Here is a 20,778-nt window from a genome sequence, read left to right on the forward strand (position 1 = left end):
TTATATGTTTATTTGTTTATTTATTTTTATATGTTTTATTTATATAATGGAAAGGGGGGTGATTTCAACTTTTATTGGGGGAGGGGTTTTGGGGTTGTGTGTTAGTGTTTGTAACTTTTTTTTTTTTACACATTTGAAGTCCCTTTGGGGGACTTTTACATCCAGTACTTGGATTTTTACACTGATGAATGCTATGCCATAGGCATAGCATTGATCAGTGTTATCGGCGATCTGCTCATTGAGCCTGCCTGTGCAGGCTCAGTGTAGCAGATCGCCGATCGGACCTCACGGAGGCAGGTGAGAGACCTCCGGTGGCCCGTTTTACCGATCGGGACCCCCGCAGTCACACTGCGGGGGTCCCGATCGGTAAGTGACAGGGGACTCCCCCTGTCACTTACACTTAAACGCCGCGATCGCGGTAATGCAGCGTGTCATTACCGGGGAGGTCCCGGCTGCTGATTGCAGCCGGCCCCCACCTGCTGTGAAGCGCGCTCCACTCCGGAGCACGCTTCATAGCGGGAGAAACACCCAGGGCGTACAGTTACGCCCTAGGTCGACTGGGGACAGACTTCCATGGCGTAACTATACGCCCTGGGTCGTCTAGGGGTTAATAGCGTTTTATCTTCTCGTCTAAACCACTACTGTGGCCCAATTACTGGCCATATTTGTCCAATTATCGGCCATTATAGCCCATAATCACTTCATGTAATAAAAGGCAATGATCAGCCAACATGTACGATGGTTGGCTGATTGTTGTCTTTTAATGTCTTTCAACAAGTTGAAAGATGAACGACCACAATAGCAACGATCGGCTGCCTTCACTCGATGTAATAGAAGCGTCAGCGGCAGACCACCGCTTGCTTCTATGGGCTGCCCAAACAGCCCACCTTCCCCCGCACTATTACCCGCTCGCTGTCCGCGCATGTAATACTGCCAGCAGCAGAACAAGGAGCAAGTAAGCGCTGACTTGACAGGTTGTTACTTGTGAAGATCGAATCATATAATAGGGGCTTAAGTCTTCTATGTATCTAAGTAAAGAGATTCTTTCTCAGTAACTATTTTTTTTCCATCATAAGTGGATGTGTAGGTTCTTTCTGGATTTTCTTTGCACTTTTATCTATTTATTAGTGGTCAGTTTGAGTCCACAAAGCAAATAATCTTTAAACAGTTCTTTACTGCCAAGAGGAGGTAGCCTGGCATAGTAATCGCCTAAAAGTGCATTAACTTCCATACAAAGCAATATACAGCATGACTTGTAAGGTTTATTACTGTGATTACCATTAATAACTTTAAAAACGTGATGGATTTTACAAAATCGTGATGGTGATGTTTATGTAAATGGTTGAAGTAATAAATAGTTACCAGTTATAGTATTTCCAGACTGCTGCCTAGACATTTTATGTGTATATACACAATATAGTAGCATGTATATATATTCTATAATAAATGTACTGTATGTATCCCTCTGCTGACCTCTTTCACAGTATTTAGCTTAGGGTTGTTACCAATCCTAACAGAGATGATTCAATATAACTGGTGCCAATAAACACACAAGCCCAACATGCATTATACATTGTTCATGGTAAGAGGGAAGCCTGTCTCACAATAAACCCCATTCCAAACAGCTTTATAGCCAAGGTAACCTGATAGTCCTATGAAACAGAGATAATAATTCCTTTAGTCACGGCCGGCTCTCTTTGTTAAGCCATCTAATGATATTTATGTAATGCAAATATTAGAGGATGGCGAACGCAACCCAAACATTATTGAAAGGGCCATTTGGCAGAGCTTCTAATTTTAACTGCTGTCACTGAGTCTACAAAAATGGATTTAGTATTCACAGAAGAGTAGTTAGGTCCTTTATTACCTACAGTATTTTATAGGATGAGAGTACATCACAGCATTAACCAAAGGTTAGTCATTTCAGAGCCCAGCACTCCAACATCTCTTATTACAATACTACATTTACACACAAAGGGAATAATAAAGGCTAGATGAACAGCAAAGAAGCAGTAAACCTCCAAGCCAAGTAAGACAATGAGCACTGATACATATTGCGTTCAGCTACATGATATAAGGCAAGCTGAAAAAGCAAGAGAACTGCTCAATAATGAAGCGTTTTCGAGAAAAAAGGCAGCTCTTTTAATAATATGTGGACTCCTTAGACCGACAGCATACACAAGGTGCAAAGACCGTAGTGATAACCTGGATGGGCAACCCAATGCCACATTTCAGCTGTGCTCCCTGGGAGGAGGACCCCAGGGCACCGGAACATGAAGAACATTCTCATCCATGTGTATCGGAGGAGAACAATCTCTGACCTGCCATGTCCGCTAGTGCTCCAGCATGAACTGTATTATAGGCATACGTGTATGGGTTTTTTGATCTTGCAATCACCATTAAGCTTTTATGTATTCAACATAGACAGAGTAAAATATAAAAGTGGGGGTCTGGCTTTAATGGTAAATGTTCTTTGGCTGATTCATGGCTTCTTCACAGTGGCCTCGCTACCATAGAGGTAGAGTAGGCAGTTGCTATGGGGCACATGCAGGAGGGGGGCCCGGGGGAGAAGGTAAGAGCATGTGCCCTTCTGCTTAACCCCTTATGTACTGCAGTGTGTAAGTGACCCAAAGTTTACTTACATGCTGCAACACAAAAAAGGGTTAACATGCCGAAGACAGATCTCTGTTTCACTGCACTGATAACCTCTGACCTCAGTTCTCTAGCTGGCGATCAAGTGGGAAAGGAAAATGTGCAGAGCTCTGGAGTTATTAGTGCACCAGCAGTAAAGCGCATATATAATAATATACACACACACACACACACATATAGGGGAAGGGGGCTTACAAATTTTTGCTATGGGGCCCTGTAAATCCTAGCTACGCCCCTGCTTCTTCAGGTGATAGCTATGCGGACACAGACACTACTACTGACATGTACACTTGAAAAAGCAGTTCCTAATATAGTGAGGCTACTTAGAAATCTAGAGAGTAGAGACAAAAACATCAGTTGGTGCTGCTGCTTCAAGACAGACACCCTTCCTTTTATTATGTTAGCTGCTGCAAAGTTGGGAACCAGACAAGTGTGTCTGCACTTTGTTATAGTAACCAAGGGGATCATTTGTGGCTCCACTTTGTAATTCTATTTTGCTGACAAGAGCTCCATAAATCTTTGTATGTAAATACTAGCAGAGTCCCTGAAATAATGCATACATTCCAGTGTGCTTAAATGGTAATAGGTGTTGGCAGAAGCACTGCACTGATTTATGACTTGGAGGCTTGGTTATTTATACTGAGCTAGAGAAGGAGGACAAATAACTAGGCCCAAGTACTCATCTCCCTGCGAGCATTCTTTAAGGGTATTTCAGGTCAGCAGCAGGTCTAAGCGAGCTTTCAGACTCAAAAATAAAGGCCTCTTAAAAACTTTAGGAACTTTAACACTTTTCAGGGCATAACATTTCAATACAGCAAGATAGAGGTATCCTCAGCTCCAAAACTGGCCACAGACAGACTGCCTAAGAGAAAGGCAACATATTTCAGAGCGTTAAAAGGGTATTACTATCTTAGGTAACATAGATAAACTTATAGGGCTAGTCATGATAGCTATATATACAGCAGCTGGCCCACTGCTTTTAGGACAGAGTGATGGTCGGTAACCTAAACAACAGGATTTCAACAACGGGAGGTAAAGACCAGTGTATCAGAAGGCGACAAGTTTGCTAAATAAATGTATTTGAAAAAATAAATTATATATTAATATATATATATATATATATATATATATATATATATATATATATATATTTTTTTTTTTTTTTATTTACAGTGCATGGTTTTGCAATGCAGATTCCTGGTTGACTGGTTAAAGTGTTTACATTGGTTTACCTGCAAAAAATAACTGCACAATAAGCACCAAACTCGTTTGTTGTGGTGGTTTTCAGACAGTGACCAAGCTGTCGAACAGTTCTTGATGGTAATGCAGACATTTGGATCCCACAGATCTTTCACACAATTTACTTGTATGGACTAAAGGCCTTATTCCACTGAACGATTATCAGCCGTATTCGACGGATACCGGCCGTTATGGACGATGATCATCCCGTGGAATAGAAGGCAACGATCAGCCGACATTGTTCATGTTGGCTGATTGTTGCAGTCGTTTGTTTTTCAAACATGTTGAAAAACAAGCGGCTGTGATAGCAGCGATCTGCTGTCGTAGGTCTACATAATAGGAGCGGCGGCAGCAGACTGCTACTATCCTCTATGGGCTACCCGGACAATCTAGCAATCACCCGGGCAGCCCCCCCGCAGCTCCCCACGGCCCCTCCCGCACTCAACCGCTGGCTGCCGCCGCGTTTAATGGCGGTGACAGCGAGTGGGGAACGAGGAGCTGAAAGCACACGTTTGCTCCTCTCAGTTGGCCTGTGGAATAGGGCCTAAAGCTGCATTCACATGTCTGTAGATTCTATTGTGGATTAGGTGGCACCAAGGATGAAAAAGCATTACTAGCAGGGCCGGCTCCAGTCTTTCGTTGGCCCCTTTATATAGCAAATCGTGTGACATCATTATTAGAGGCTCTTAGCAGACCCTTACTACTATACAAGATGCTAGTAAAGCTGGGTGACCTCTATTAAACTGACTACTATACAAGATGCTAGGAAAGCTGGGTGACTACCATTAGAAAAGATTCTAGGAAAGCTGGATTATCGCCATTATTCTTACTACTATACAGGATGCTAGGAAGGCTGAGTGCCCCCTATTATACAGGATGCTAGGGAAGCTGAGTGACCCCATTATACAAGATGCTGGGGAAGCTGAGTGACCCCATTATAATTACTATACAAGATGCTCGGTGACCTCCAATTGGCAGTGCTTTCCTGCTGTACAGCCCCCTCTTCTCATCCTCAGGCTAATCCTGCCCGGGGCGGGGCTTGTCTGAATGGGGGTGGGGTTTATCAGACATATCGGGGGCCTTAATTTGCTGATACATTTCTGGCAAAACTGTGAACTGGGGGGTGGAAGGCTGTGGCCGGCATCACTCCACTGGGGTCTGGTTGCCCTGCATTTGGGAGAAGCAAGTGCCAAGGGGGCCCTTGAGGTGCTGGGTGCTGATGCCGGCCCTGATTACTAGAAATACAGTACTGATTCAGGTTCAGCTACAGATTATTACATCCTAATAATCTTCAAATATAGTCTCCCAAAACTCTTAGATAGTGTTGCCAGCACCTTGGTATGCTAACACAAGACTCTCTTTGATGTTGTACCCGCAGCACAACATCATCAGGTAAATTACTGTCGTCGTTATTGCCCTGTAAGGATTTATGGCACATGTTACGCCCCTCTGTTCTCTCTTTTTCTCTTCTTTTCTGCAAAGTGGCTTACAAGTCACACTATACAATTTAGATAGCTGCCGGACAAACACTCTTATATTTCTCCCAACTCCCCAATATACACACAAGAATGGCTTGGCATGTGTTCTCAGGCTAAAAGGCAGTCTACATATTCAAACACTGTCTTTGAAATCTTAATGGTTAATCTGGTAAATTTCTATAGAAGTAATATTATAAACCCTAGTCACATACTGCAAATGTTTTATATATAACTGCTGTATTGTGGAACCTGCGCGTTCCTGACGTGTTTGGTCCCATGTCTTTTGTGACTAATAAAAATGTTTTGAAAGAAATCTTAATGGTGGGTTTCCCTCCTCTAGGACTCTCATCTACAGAGAGAAGAGGTTCCTGATCTATGTTCTACTAGGTCAGTGTTCCTAACTCCAGTCGTCAAGACCCACAAAGAGGTCATGTTTAGAGGATGATGCACTAACTATAGTTATATCATCTGTGAAATACTTAAGGAAATCCTCAAAACATGACCTGTTGGTGGGCCATGAGGACTGGAATTGAGAAACACTGTACTGGGTGATGCATCTGCCACATCCAGGTGGTGAATCAACGGAGAAGTGTCAATGCGTTTACATTGCTCTGTTCATTCACTTGAGAGTTACATAAACAGCTAAAAAAATTCACAAAACAGGTCACTTACAAGAGAAGTTCAAATGTTTTATTAGCAATTATTAAATATAAAGCCAGGAATGGATTCACAAAGAGGAGACGTCTCAGTTGTTCTTTTATACATGCCCTCCATTTGCTTTAAGCTTTGTGGTGACATTTACCCATGCAAAGATGATAAGAGGACATTGCGTCAGACTCACCTTTTGGAGTTTTGAAGCTCCCATTAATACAGTCATCACTTTGTCTCTTCTGTGCAGTTTTGAACTCTTTGAGAGACAGATACAGCACCTTACGTACCACCCTTTCTTCTGACCACGGGATACCATCACTATCGTCCTATAAGATAACAAAAAATATGCCTCTTTAGTGTTATATAAATTATAAGACAATATGTATTAAAAGCTCATTTTACTTACAGTATTTTGCTCAGTATTCTTTAACCAAAACCAGGAGTGGATTGAAAATCCAGACAGGCTATGTTCACACACTGTTAAAAATTTAGTGGATGGCAGTCATTCAATCGTAAATAATTGCTGTTATTTTAAAACAATGGCCATTGTTTTGAAATAACGGCTGTTATTTGCTGTTAAATGGCGTCCATCCACTAAATTTCAACAGTGTGTGAACATAGCCTTTCTGGATTTTCAATCTACTCCTGGTTTTGGTTGCAAAATAATGAACAAAAATACTGTGTGGGAATATATTCTTGGACTGACATGCTCTCCTAAGAAATCAAGCCACCACCCCCCCCCCCCCTTGGACTTTGATTCGAATTTTTGTTTTTATAGACCCATTCCCAACTTTCTGAAACATTCAGCCACAAATGCATTTCCATCAATTGGGATTGTAACAGACAACCAGTGCAGACCTGTGTAAATACCTACAAAGCATTATTTGTGCGCTGTGAGGAGGTTTTGCATTTATTTATATACCCAATTAACCTTTGTATAGTCACCTAAACAGCTACTGGGAGAGTCCCAGTGATCACATTATTTAACAACATAGTCATTGTTATCACTTAACCCTGGGATCTAACCCCAGCTCCCGAGACTGGCTGCAATCCAAGCTCTGTCTTACGTCTTCACTCCTGGAGTGGCCTCTGACATTAGAACCCTCTCAATCAGCAGAGGAAAATTAGATAAATTATTGCACAGTCAGCACCCAGATGACCAGCTGGAAATGATTTGAAGGTATGGATGTTTTTAGAAACGTGCCTGCTAACCTCAGGGGACGCAGCGTAATTGTACAAGTGCTTTTAAGTATAGATGCAATCTTTATAAATAATGAACATCTTATGTAAGACCATCCTCTTCCAAATTTAGCTATGAAGATGCCAAGCCAAAACTGTTTAATGTGGCAAATGCAACAATTTAATTTTCAACTATATGACAGACAGGTTTAGGGCCCTATTCCAACGGACTATTATCGTTCGCATAATCGTTAACGATTAACGATCTCAAACGACCGCTATTGCGAAAGACCTGTAAACGTTCACTCATTTCCATGGAACGATAATCGTTACTTATGATCGTATTATCTATTGCGAATGACCGAACGATGTCTTATTCAATGCGAATGATTTGCGAAAGTTTTGCGACCGAGCAACGATAAAAATAGGTCCAGGTCTTATAAAGCGATCAACGATTTCTCGTTCGGTCGTTAATCGTTAACTGCATTTCAACCGAACGATTATCGTTTAGATTCGAACGATTTAACGATGGAATAGGGCCCTAAGTGTCCAGTCTGTCATTGGTCATCTCCAAACCCTACTGGCAAACATGATATACCAGATACTCTTGGCCACCTAGAGTACATATTTCACAACTTATTTTTTTCTTCCAGGACTACTGCCATAATTCCTTTATTTATATAGCGCCAACTGAGTCTGCAGCATGTAACATAGATTTGTCAAATTTGGTTAATAATGACAGCTTTGCATCTTTCAAACCCCACCAGCATGTTCTGGATTATTTTTTGTGTGAAGGAAACAGGAAGAAAATGTATCTCGTCTGGTACTGGTCTATGTTGCCATATTGCATCTCATGACACATGGAACTGCAACGTACAGTACTTGCTGCCCGAATGCATTCCCTCAAACTGGACTTCCACCTTGCTTCTCTCTGTTTCTAAAAGGAAAAGATTATCATTTTGATGCTGTTGGAACCTTTAAAGCGACTCTGTACCCACAATCTGTCCCCCCAAACCACTTGTACCTTCGGATAGCTGCTTTTAATCCAAGATCTGTCCTGAGGTCCGTTCGGCAGGTGATGCAGCTATTGTCCTAAAAAGCAACTTTTAAACTTGCAGCCCTGTGTCAAACGTCCGTGGCTTGGAATATCTGTACCCTAACTTTGCACCACCCCTCCGTCCCTCCTCACCACCCTCTTCACCATTAGGAATGCCACTGGCAGGATCTTTCCTATTCCTCTGCAGTGAATACTACACAGGTGCCTTAACGATCCAGCCCATGTGCCGTGTTCTCACAGCTGATGAATAGTAGAATACCTGCCTGGGGCTTTCCTAATGATGAGGAGGGTGGGGAGGAGGGACAGAGAGGTTGTGCCAGCCTAATGCATAGTCACGCTAGGCCACGGCCATTTGGCACAGGGCTGCAAGTTTAAAAGTTGTTTTTTAGGACAATAACTGCATCACCTGCCGAACGGACCCCAGGACAGATCTTGGATTAAAAGCAGCTATCCGAAGGTACAAGTGGTTTGGGGGGGTCAGATTGTGGGTACAGAGTCGCCTTAAAGGAGACCTGTCACCCCCCGCGCCGGGGTGACAGGCTCCCGACCCCCAGATAGATCCCCTTATAGTTAATTCATGTCGCCGAGTCCCGCTGCCGGAGCCGGGACGGAGATATCCCGGTGAGAAGCCGGCGCGCGCGCTGTGGAGATGGGTCCGGCGTCCATAGAGAATGAATGGAGCCGTGCGCGCGCAGCAGAGATGAGTCGGCTCCATTCATTCTCTATGGGCACCAGATCCATCTCCACAGCGCGCGCCAGCTTCTGACCGGGATATCTCCGTCCCGGGACCGGCTCCGGCAGCGGGACTCGGCGACATGAGGTAACTATAAGGGGATCTATCTAGGGGTCGAGAGCCTGTCACCCCCCGCGTCCTCTTTAAGTAAGCAGGGCTGCCCCTGCTACCCTCAGCCACCTTTGGGTACAGGGAAAGAGCAATAAACCATGGCCGGCAGGGCAGTTAGAAGCTTGTGGTTTAAGCAGCATACGGCTGCGTTCACAATACTTATATTTCAGTCAGTATATGTATATTTCTGTCAGTATTGCAACCAAAACCAGGAGTGGATTAAAAAAAATCAGAAAGGATCTGTTCACACAATGTTGAAATTGAGTGGATGGCCGCCATTTAATGGCAAACATTTGCTGTTATTTTAGAACAACGGCCGTTATATTGAAATAATGGCAGTTATTTACTGTTATATGGCGACCATCCACTCAATTTCAACATTGTGTGAACAGAGCCTTTCTGTGTTTTTAATCCACTCCTGGTTTTGGTTGCAATACTGACTGAAATATACTGACTGAAATATACGTAGTGTGAACATAGCCTCAAAGTGATGACAGATAAAATAAGGATCAGCAAAATGTTTATCATTATTATGACGATAAAAGCTGGTTTCAGATTTATGTAAAATGCGGCATATTTGCGTCTAAGTTACATACCCTAGCCCCAATCCGATGACGTGTTTCATGACCTAATCTGAGATCGTCCAGTTCACGTCAGCAACATAGCAAAACGCATGTTGGGGATCAGGAGTCGACAATATCATCTTTTCTATTGCCATATTGGTTCCTTTTAAGTATCTCTGTTCTCCTGCGTCTGAATTTTTACTAATATGAAATCATGCATATTGGCATTTGACTTTGACCATGTGTGTGACCAGAAGTCGACATCCTACAGCACTGAGGTGATGAGGTAAGCATTATGCATAGCCAATTTTTCTAGATCTGTATACATCATATATACGAGTTTCCTAACGCTTTACTCCAATTCATTTAGAAAGAAAAATAAAATCCTATTTATTTCGGTGTATTTGAAGGGTAACTAGGCAGGCTGAGCAAGGCGCATGCCCATTTCTTTTATTTTCAGAGGTGAGAAGGGGCTTTAACTCCGCACTTAAAATTGGATTAGGAGTGGCTGCAGGAAAACAATTTTGGCACGGCACAAGCGTGGCAAGTCCTGAGCGTTCTGACCACCAGCTGAGCCTTCTTATACAATAAGTTGGTAGGCTGCCAAGTCGTCTTCGTGGAGTCTAAGCTTGTCAGGCATCTTAGGCAGTAGTCAAGGCAGCCACATGTACAGTGACATTGTCAGCCAGGAACGCTTTTTATAGTTAAAAAAAAAAAAAAGGAAAAAAGGAGGAAAACACAGGATCTAAGCAAATTTTGGTTTTTACCTATGGGCGATAAACATAACGGGGAAAAAAAAAAATAAAAAAAAAAAGGATTATCAGGTTTGTAGAGGTATATGTCCATAGATGTTAACCCCTTGATTACTGGTAAATCTATAGGAAAACTCTACCCATTGCATTTGCTATGTAAAGCACAGGTTGCAGTGGAGCCTACACAGCCATGGACGTTTTCTTCCAGCTTGTGAAAATCTTGAATATAAAATTTGCCATGTAAGCAGCAGCAGCCGCGTCATCAGCCGCTGAGCCGCGATTGGCCAAGCACAGTTATGCTCAGCCAATCACGGCTGAGCAGCTGATGACGCGGCCGGCACTCGGGAAGATCGGAGGTGTTCGGGCCGGCCAAAGATGACGTTTGGCACAAGATGGCGGACGCGTGTCGGCACGGATCAGGTATGTATAATGCACTACACTTCCGGGTACACGGGTGGGGGTGGTGGGACACGGGGAAGGGGGCCATTCACACAAATAACATACAATACAAAGTTGTACAACTTTGTAATGTGTGTTATTCTGTGAATAATTTTTTACCGCCGCACTACCCCTTTAACCAAACCCTTGCAATATTAAGCCGCAGTTGTGTTGATTATTTCCCTTTTGTTAATGAATCTCTACTGATCCATTATTTATTAGCGGCACAATGTAAAGTCATTACCTGCTGTGCTGGAATTCCTGTCTGCTGTAATAACTGACAAATCTCACTTCTGCAGCTCGCGACACTCCACTAAGCGCTGATAGAAAGTAACGTCGCTTCAGGTTTTTTGTTGTTTAGAAACAGACTATTATAGACCCACCAGCCACTGGCTTATACAATGCCAAGTATACAGACCCTGTCAATGCATCCATCATACCCAGAATTCTATGACTCTAAAGGAAGCGCAGTATGTGTGTAAGCAAACAGAAGCTGCTCTCTATGTTATTTCTATCAAAATCCATCACATATCCCACTGGTGTTTACACAGAGTTTTAAAATAGGTGTAAGAACGTCTTGGATTTAATTCCATGCCAACCGCAGCAGGAAGAGTGGTTTTACAAAGCTGCAAACCTTATGTTTCTTGGCCCTTGCATGCTTTCTGTCTACAATAAACCCCAGTCATGTGCTATATTGTGCTAGAAATGGCATACTGCTATACAGTACTTCACTGTAATGGTTTATCAAGATAGCTTGTAGCAATGTATACATACTATAAGACATATTGCATACTTGGCAAGGATGGCAAGGAAAAAAAAGAGGTACTTTACATTAAAGGATCTATAGGAGACCCAACAAAGGGTTAAAAACAGGAGGTGGTGATGTGCACAGAAATTATTCCAGCAGTAGGGACTTGTCCATCAACAACTCCCCCACCCATCTTGTGGAAAGGCTTTGGCTAAAAGATGCTGATAGGACCCCTTCACGTGTAGATCTTCAGCCATGTCCACTACCAAAGGACAAGGGCTTACACCTCCCCCCTAAATTCCAGTTAGACTTTACGTAGGACTTCCATCCCTACAACCTCCGGGGGTGCCATTGTCCGATGTCTCAATGGCTCAGGTACAAATGTCCCTTATTCCATTGTTCTTGAATATGTAAATGTCTAGTAATTTAGTCTTTGCCGAGATGATCTTTAGTCCATATATCCGTTTAATTTTTTAGGCCTAAACTGATGCCAAAAGGCGTCATTTATCAGTTTTTTCACAGTTACCTACTGAAATGTTTAAAAGCTAAGCAAGAAACGGCTGCAGGAGATGTTTTCCTATCCAACTCCTTCACCAAATTGAGTCATACAGTATATCGGGAACAACCCAAATAACAACAGTGGGATATGTTCCATCATCAATCCCCGGTGTTCTCCTACTTTACCGAATATATGGGAAGGAACCCTAAGGTGCTAAAAACAAGATTACCAGCAATGTAAAGTATAAATGTATTTTTTTTATAGCTTTAGCTTTGTGGCAGCTGACTACAGAGCAAGGAAAACGACAAGTGGAAAAGAATGGGGAGGAAGAAGGACAATAGAATAAGTAGGCATGCATGACAAATCAACGGGCAGATTGAAAATCTACTCCTAAGGCTTCTGAAGACAAGTGTTTGCCGTCATTGCAAAACGATAAGCTCCATTGTATTTCTATATACGCATGAATGTGGTCCATGCTAATATTTTCATTTCTAAGTGATGTAAGAGAGCTCAGGAATGCCTATTGCTCAGCACAATAGCAGGCTGTTACATTACAGTAGCTGTGATTCAGATTTGACATGGTAGATTCTTTTCTGTGTGAGTCACAGCAGAATCATGCGCGGTGCCTGAATTTACAAGTCAGCATCTCCATTGTAAACAGTCAGCGTCTCTCCTCTGCTGCGGATTTAAAGGTCCAAGTCTGCTGAGGGAGGCAAAAAGCGTCCGCTGCTCCCACCTGTGATAAATAACTCCACATACAGGAGAATGACGCACTCCAACCCAGGCCCACGTTATTAGAAAAGGCTAGATATCAGCCTGCACAACACCAGAACCTTGTGCCAGCTTAAGCCACATAGGCATTGTGGATTGCTGCTAAATAATATTTGCTGCTCTACTTCCCCTGTATCTAGAACAGCATAGAAGGAAGTCACGTGCAGCACAGAGAAGATTAGGCTGCAGTTGGATCCTAAAAGCTTTATGCTTAGAGCGGCCCTCCCCCACCTGACACCAGGCCGGCTTTCTACCATACTCATGTATGCGCCATTTGCATCTCCTGTTTAACATATAAGCACAGCATTTTAACCTCCTAAACAAAAGGAGGAAAGAGCTGAAAAACACATGTTTCTACTTAAAAAATCTCATGAATGCCTTCATTGCTTTCCAGAAACATCTAGAGGGCATTTGACTGAGAGGCTTCAATTTACAAGGTCAAAACCTGCTGTAATAAAGCTACAAGAGGAGAATGTTTGCAGGCTGATGCTGGGAGCGCAGGAATGCTATCAGCTACATGAAGCTGACTGTACATCCACATCACACAGCTCATCTTATCGCAGCCTGTGTCAATGGCGCACACTGTTCATCTTCCCACATCCCATAGTGACTTTCCAACCCCTTGAAAATTACAGACTGGTTCATGTATATGACCATCCCTGAGAATTTTATATAGTACCAAGAAAATATTTAGGAGGGAGAAGAATACAAAGAAAATCACTACCAACAAATGGTAGGACCAGGCCCAAAGCATCTCCACATATGAATGATTCAGTTAGGCCCAACAGTAGAAACAGAGATTTGGCCTTGGCATCCAGTGCTTGGCTTAGCCAAAACAAAACTTATAACTGGACATATGAAGAGACTACCCGAATATTCTAGGGGAGTGGGTTATGTAGCACAAGGTGTAGACAACATCAAGATGTATATGGCCTAGTGGTAGACAGCAGAACACTACTATGAATATTTGATAGCGGATTATCACAACTGTAATACATTTTTTCTGGAGGTGTGAAGTAGTTGGATTACTTTTATTGATTTTTCGCATTTCTTCCCCGTGGTATGCTAGATGATTTATATCTCCTTTACCCAAGTGACAAGTCAGACTTTGCCCTACGTCATCCACTGCTCAAGCTCACAGCTCTGGGGAAAGGCAGGGGATGACTTATAACACATTCTGGCTTGTCAATCACACCTTAATAGGGTTAAGTTCATTTTTGAAGATTTACTGTACTTTAAAAGAAGAATGTGACTGTGTGCTTTACTTTTACCAGATCGCTACTCTATGTGATTCATTGCAGGAGATTGGCTTCATAGAAAAACAATGGAGCCTGTTTTATGTAACGAGTCACATAGAGCATCAAGCTGACGTCCACTTCTCCAGTCTCCAGTGATCAGTAGGGGGTCTGAAAACCCAGACACCAATCAACCAAAACTTTTGACATTCATGATGTCAAAAGTTTTTTAAAGTGACAGTAGTGTTTTAACATCGGCACCAAGATGCACTCTATGCCATATGATAGGCCACAGAATGAAAAGATGTATTATGTGTTCCAGGCTGTTTTATAGTGTATTTCTTCTTGACAGGTTCCCTTTAAGACAATTCTCTGCTGTATATTTTTTTGCAGGTTTGGAAGTAACAATGTAGCAGTAGGACAAGCTCATCACATGATTTCATCACAAGTAGCAAATTTAGCTTATATATTATATTTTCAGAAAAATCTTTAGGTCACTGATGCACAAGCCTCCACCCCCATATTCCTGATGAATAGTAAGAAAATAAACATCCTAAAGCAGTCCAAGTAGAGACGTATACATGAAACTGAGAAAAAGAAGAGGCATAGCGGTTAGCTACTACCCACATTAACCAGAACTCTATGCTACACTTTGACATGCTTTGCAATGAAAAAAAAAACCCATAGCGCTTGCAAACAAGCCCGAAACAAACCAGTGCCAATTACAACCAAATGGGAGAAATAATATTTTAGTCACGTAACCAACATGTGGAGCTGTTAGAGAAGGCACAGAATAAAACAAAAGTGAGTGTGGTTGAGGAGGGGCGAAGCATCTGTGGCAATTACGACTTGAGGGATTGAAGGAGAAACTGGATTCTACTGAGGGAATAGTCTTTGTGTATAATTCCACAAGTCCAGCGCAGGCCTCCTCGCAGTTGGAAGTGAGGCTTTTCACACCACCGTGTATACAGGTGCAGACACACAAACAATGTAGTGAAGGAGGAAAATACAAGAGAAAAGAAAGGAAACTAAAAGCGGGTTAATCTGCTCAACAAGCCGTGCACTTAATGGCTGCCCTAATTACAGCGGGCATCTTGCTACACCGTAAGAACAAGAGGGGACACAAGCGAGGACAACAAAACAGGGGGCGCATGATTTAATGACCCTGACTGGACGGGCACACTAAATAACAGCTAATCAGCCAGGCAAGCTGGAGGCTGGCATTCACACCCACGGCTGCAGCTACTCTTACACACAAACAGGGCACTACTTAAAATGGGGTCTTGTAGGCTTTTATAATGTGGATGCATCCATAATAATGAAATGTGAACAGTATGAAGTGACATATCTAATTTTAATATAGGGTCCCCAGTTTGCATGGGATTCTCTAGGTCCAGTCTGAGATATCAGTTGTGTATGAACACTAAGGAGCACCATCATCAGGACCAGTGCTACTGCATATAAACTAGATCAGATCAGTCATCACTTTGGGCCCTATTACACCAACAGATTATCTGACAGATATGAGCTGTTTTTCTGTTTATAGTCCATGCCTGGCTTTGGCTCAAAAAAATCTGTCAGATAATCTGTTTGTGTAATAGGGCCCTTTCTCTCCAAAATTTCTGTACCATGCCAAAAGAAATCATGACAGAAAGCTCTATCTATGAATGGTGTACTGTAAGCAACAGAAATCACTGTAAAACTACTACAGTGCAGGACAAGCCGAGTGTCCCTGCAAATCATCAGCTCGGAATTTATGCTAGACTAGTTTTGCAGTCACCCTGCGAGTGCACAATTCTCTTTTCTCACCCATCTAAGATGCACCACACCCTACTACATTTATAGTAACTGACCAAGAAGCAATTGCCCAAGCAGAAATTTTTGGTCTTAAATATTTGAGGGAATTCCTTTTTATTAAACTACCAAGGATGTGCGTTTTTATGTAGTAGACTGGCAGCTTTTAATAATAACTAGTAACCTATAAGGAAAGCAGAGGACAGGTATAGCAGCATCTGCATCATTCTATGTTTCTGCCGTTCCATTAACAGATCTTCGTGGAGGAAAATAATGGCGCAGCATCACTGGTACAGTGTTCAAAATGATCAATTATGCCAAATTAAGTGCCCGGTAATAACCAAGATCTTCTAGTCATCACAAGTCATCAGTAATATACCTGTCCGCACGGATGATAGTGATAGAAGGCTGGTATGATCAGTAGCAATCAATCTGGCAATGTCTGGGTGGTTACATATTTTTACCCAATTTATAAAATTGCTGAAACAATTCTCCCCCTTTTCTTGCCAAAGGAATAGATGGCACCTCCTTGGAAGTACAGAAAGTAACAATGACCTTGACAAAGGATGGTGGTTATAGTTTTCATCTTTTTGGTGCAGGCGAATGATCAGCCATTTTTGGGCCAGCATAAATATTCTGTAGGTAAAAATTCCATCAGTTTCCAGATATCTGTCCCTATACTCCTGTACCCAAAATAACAGAGTACAATGCTCAGGGGGCGGTTTCTGCTGATCATCCAGCGCCGGGATTTGCACTGAGCATTTTCACAAATCTGCTGGTAAGAAGAGCACTTCCTCTTTTTTTTTTTTTTTTCCTTCAACAGACGACAATGAATGCTGAAAGCCCGGGGACATGTGATCTCTGCAGCAGCAATGTGGAGCTTTGGAGACAGCATGTCTAGAATCATGACTGGAGCGAAAGTAATCTGCCCTAATCACATGAAAGAGGCACATACAAGTCCACATCACACATCTGTGGCCTCCTGGTCTAAGCCCATACTTCTGAGTGGCCATCATCTAAAGTAACTATGATGAGCTAGACATGGAATAAGAGGCTCCATACTTCTCCCCACCCATACAGAAAAAGCTGCATGGTCAGCTGGAACGTCCATGCTGCTCTATGCAGCAAAACAGCAGGACACAATCACCAGAAAAATGTGAGAAAAGAAAGCAGGAAGGATTGGTTGTTCCTTTTCCTCCTATACTCATGTCAATGACTGGCTGAAATGTGCAATGCCAAAAGAGTATGTAAGAGTGAGTATGGGCGGGATGCGCCATAGTTGGCATATGTCAAACTCTCCATCTGCTGAAAGACTCTTTACAGTCCACACACACATTATTGATGCCATTCACCCTTCATTTTATACTGTAGGTAGACATATACAGTTTGTCATAATAATAAATATGTCCACAATGTCCCTATTGGATAAGAGGTGGGACGAGGAAGGCTTCACCTTCCGTCTCTAGCTACGGAGACCTCAAACACTTATCTAACTACAATTTCCTTGGTTGAGTATAATAACAGGAGGCATGGGCATATGCAGACAAAAGGAAAGTCACATACAAGGAGATCATTTACTTCTGTTCCCAGCCCATCTAGAGATGTGTGCATTGCTCAGTAACATTTATGAGGTCACACTGCCCCTAAGCCCTTTTGTGGTCTATAAAATGCTCTTTAACCACATGTCAACAGTCAGGGGATCTTCTTCAAGGGTGAAGGCTGTTAAAAGATTAGCGGTGCATGAGTGATAATGTGCCTTATAATGCCAACATGAAAATCACTAGGTCTTAACCCCTTGAATAACTGGACTTGATACAACAGCTGTTTATGTAGTGTAAGGGCTATGAGAATAACCTTACGGATCAATGGCATCTCTCATGTTACCAACATATTTTACTCCAGCTTTGGTCTCCAACCTCTACACTTAATGTACAGTCTATATCCGCTGCAGCAATCTTGTCAGGGGTAGACATAGTGACTGCCTTTGTTGCAGTCAGAACCATTTACTACTTGCTAATTGATTTGTTAGCAAAATCCCTGACAACCTGCTTTGGCCAACAAGCGTGCACAGTGTGCCAAGATCAATGTGCACTGGTCTGCATCATCTGGAGGATCTGACACATGCACTGCCAAAGAGAATGTGTGCTAGAGATAAAGTGGCACATGAGGGCTTTCCACCCTGCTCTGCAACAGCAACATATTTACAAGTGCACCATGACAGATTTCATTGCCATTCAGAACTCCTTATTAACCCTGGCTGTAATCGGTGGTCTTATTTAGCCAACACACCACTGATTCATCTGCATTCTGGGCCACTTCATGTTTTTGTTTTGCTCAAATAAACCATTGCCAAACTATTATGTTGCAACGGATTAAATTATGGTCATCATAGGGCATACTGGCAACAGATCTTGCTTTCATAAGCGTAAAGGAAGAGTCAGTTTTAGGGTACAAACCCACTTGACGTATTTGCTGCGTGAATCAGTCTTAAAAATAAGCAGGCAAAACGCAGGTTGGCTTTATACGATTGTTCTGCGTTAAAATACGCAATTGCGTATTTTTGAAGCGTGAAGCTTGTTGTTAGCAAAGCATCAGTTGTTAACAACTTGTGCGAAAAACGCATGTAGCTTCACGCTTCAAAAATACGCAACTGCGTATTTTAACGCAGAACAATTGTATAAAGCCAACCTGCGTTTTGCCTGCTTATTTTTAAGACTGATTCACGCAGCAAACACGTCAAGTGGGTTTGTACCCTAAGGGGTGTGGACAGGTATTACACACCTCCTCATGCACATTTGCAACCTCCTATTTAGACATTTGAACTTTGTACCGTCAGATATAGCTGCAGCTCAACACTCCGACATGGTAACAGTACACAGTATTTTCTACGGCAAATTACTGACCACAAGCTTCTCAGGCCTTTCACAGATTAGCACTTCATGTAGTTTTCTAAAGAATCCAAACCAGAACAAGGTCAGTCAAACACCAAAGGTAAAAGAATCTGCACTGTGTTTATGTGCATTTATCTTTCATGTATATCCCTGCTTAATAATAGACATGTTAAAAGAGAAACCATATATAACCTACATTAGAACATCAAACCTTGGCCAATCAACAATGACCTATATAGGGTCAACCTCAACTATTAACCTATATTAACCCCATAAACAATTACTCAAAAATACTCTTTATAAATACAAATTGATTTTATTGAAGAACAACAACCCGATTACGGGTTGTTGTTCTTCAATAAAATTAATTTGGATTTATAAAGAGTATTTTTGAGTAATTGTTTATGGGGTTAATATAGGTTAATATGTTAAAAGAGAAACCAGTATGGATGGGATAGCTTTAAAAACATATGGCATGGGCAGAATCCAGCTGGGGGGGTATTTTACCATCTCAGCTAAAATAATTATACTTGTAGCACTCGGCCTGGGGGGGGGGGGGGGGTAGTAACAGAGTATTAACTCACTTCTTCCCGTGCCTCTTCAGCCCCACATCGGCGCTGCTGAAACCCCGCTGATGATGTCATCACAACTCGGGGAAAAAATGCCGGCGGGGGTCCTGAGGCTGGTCGCGCCGCTCACCACAGCCACGAGGAGACGTAAGTTAGGACTAGTTATTACATTCCCTCCTGCCGGCCGCCTGATTTAAAAAAAATTTATGGACTTCTTTAATTTTGCAAACTTGTCTTCTTCTCATGAAAAGCTGCTCCTTCCCTCATTGTTGAAAGCTCTATGGCAAGGTCACCAACCACCATTCTGATCTAAGTCTTATTTTCAGAGGAACACGGCTTTTGGAGAAGTCCATCTTGAAAGTGGAGGCGGGATAGCTCAGTCAGGGAACCGAAGATGCCGTAGAACACCACCGAGGAAGAATGGAAAGGTAAGAATAGCATCTTTGTAATATTCTGTGCCAGGGCAGCAACATATTAAAAAGTTTAAAATGAGCAAAATTCTCCTTTAAAGTGATGACAAGTTCCCTTGCTTATGATAGAAATAGCGACCTATAGAGTAGCCAGTTGCAGAGATGACTGCACGTACAATTTCATACGTACGTAGGCAGCTCTGCTAATGCCAGTTACCGGAGCTGAAGGTCAAGCTATAAATAGATTGCCAAATACCAATGCTCCGGGTACAAAGAAAGCCTTATGCGATTAACCCCCCTCCTGGCATCAAATAAATTAGGGTAGGTGTATCTAGGACATAGTAGATCTTGAATCTGTATTCCAGAAAATGTTCTTTTTGGACATAAAAACTGATTTCTAAGGATAGAACAAACCTAACCATATCTTATAATTATATTCAAACCATAACCAACCTCTGGGACAAAAATGCTGAAAAAGAAGGGGCTAGCTACAGTGATGCACTGGTTTGGTGCTGTGCCCCCTCCTAGCTTTTTTCTGCACATTTTACCACCAACAGGCCAGATTATTTGAGAACAATTTTTCTATGATATGTATAGAGTGACAGCGTGCTTTCAGAATAATGTTTTCCCGGTGAACCCAAGATAATTTTCTCTGACACTGGTCCCCTGCCCCCTTTCCACATTACCAATGTAACACACTAGGTAAATGTCACCCAGCTAAACCCATTCTAGGAAAAATATTTGTTCAAATCACCTTATAAAACAGCGGAGCCAGCACCTTAACAGTCACTAGAGACGAGTAAAATCAGTACATTCTACCTTTCACACCTCCACAGAAACAAGTCAGCATCTACCTAGACACATGCAAACACAGAACGGAATGAACCCAAGAAGGGGTATTTTACTGTAAGCTCTTAGGTATATCAGCCTTCAAGAACAGGAGAGTTCTGAAGCTTACGGGAAAGAGAACCATCATGCACTGCACAGAAATACACAAAAATGGACTTC

The 20,778-nt window shown here is 42.4% G+C and overlaps 1 protein-coding gene across 1 annotated transcript in view; it reads right to left on the reverse strand.

Moving 5' to 3' along the window:
- JARID2 (jumonji and AT-rich interaction domain containing 2) overlaps nt 1–20,778 on the reverse strand; it is a 126,419-nt gene that overhangs the window by 63,831 nt on the left and 41,810 nt on the right. Inside the window, exon 2 of the mRNA XM_069957990.1 lies at nt 6,211–6,346. Coding sequence (XP_069814091.1) covers nt 6,211–6,346 — 136 coding nt within the window. The remainder of the gene's footprint in view (nt 1–6,210; nt 6,347–20,778) is intronic.

Source organism: Dendropsophus ebraccatus, chromosome 2, assembly GCF_027789765.1.
Source record: "Dendropsophus ebraccatus isolate aDenEbr1 chromosome 2, aDenEbr1.pat, whole genome shotgun sequence".
In the NCBI taxonomy this organism is placed as follows: domain Eukaryota; kingdom Metazoa; phylum Chordata; class Amphibia; order Anura; family Hylidae; genus Dendropsophus; species Dendropsophus ebraccatus.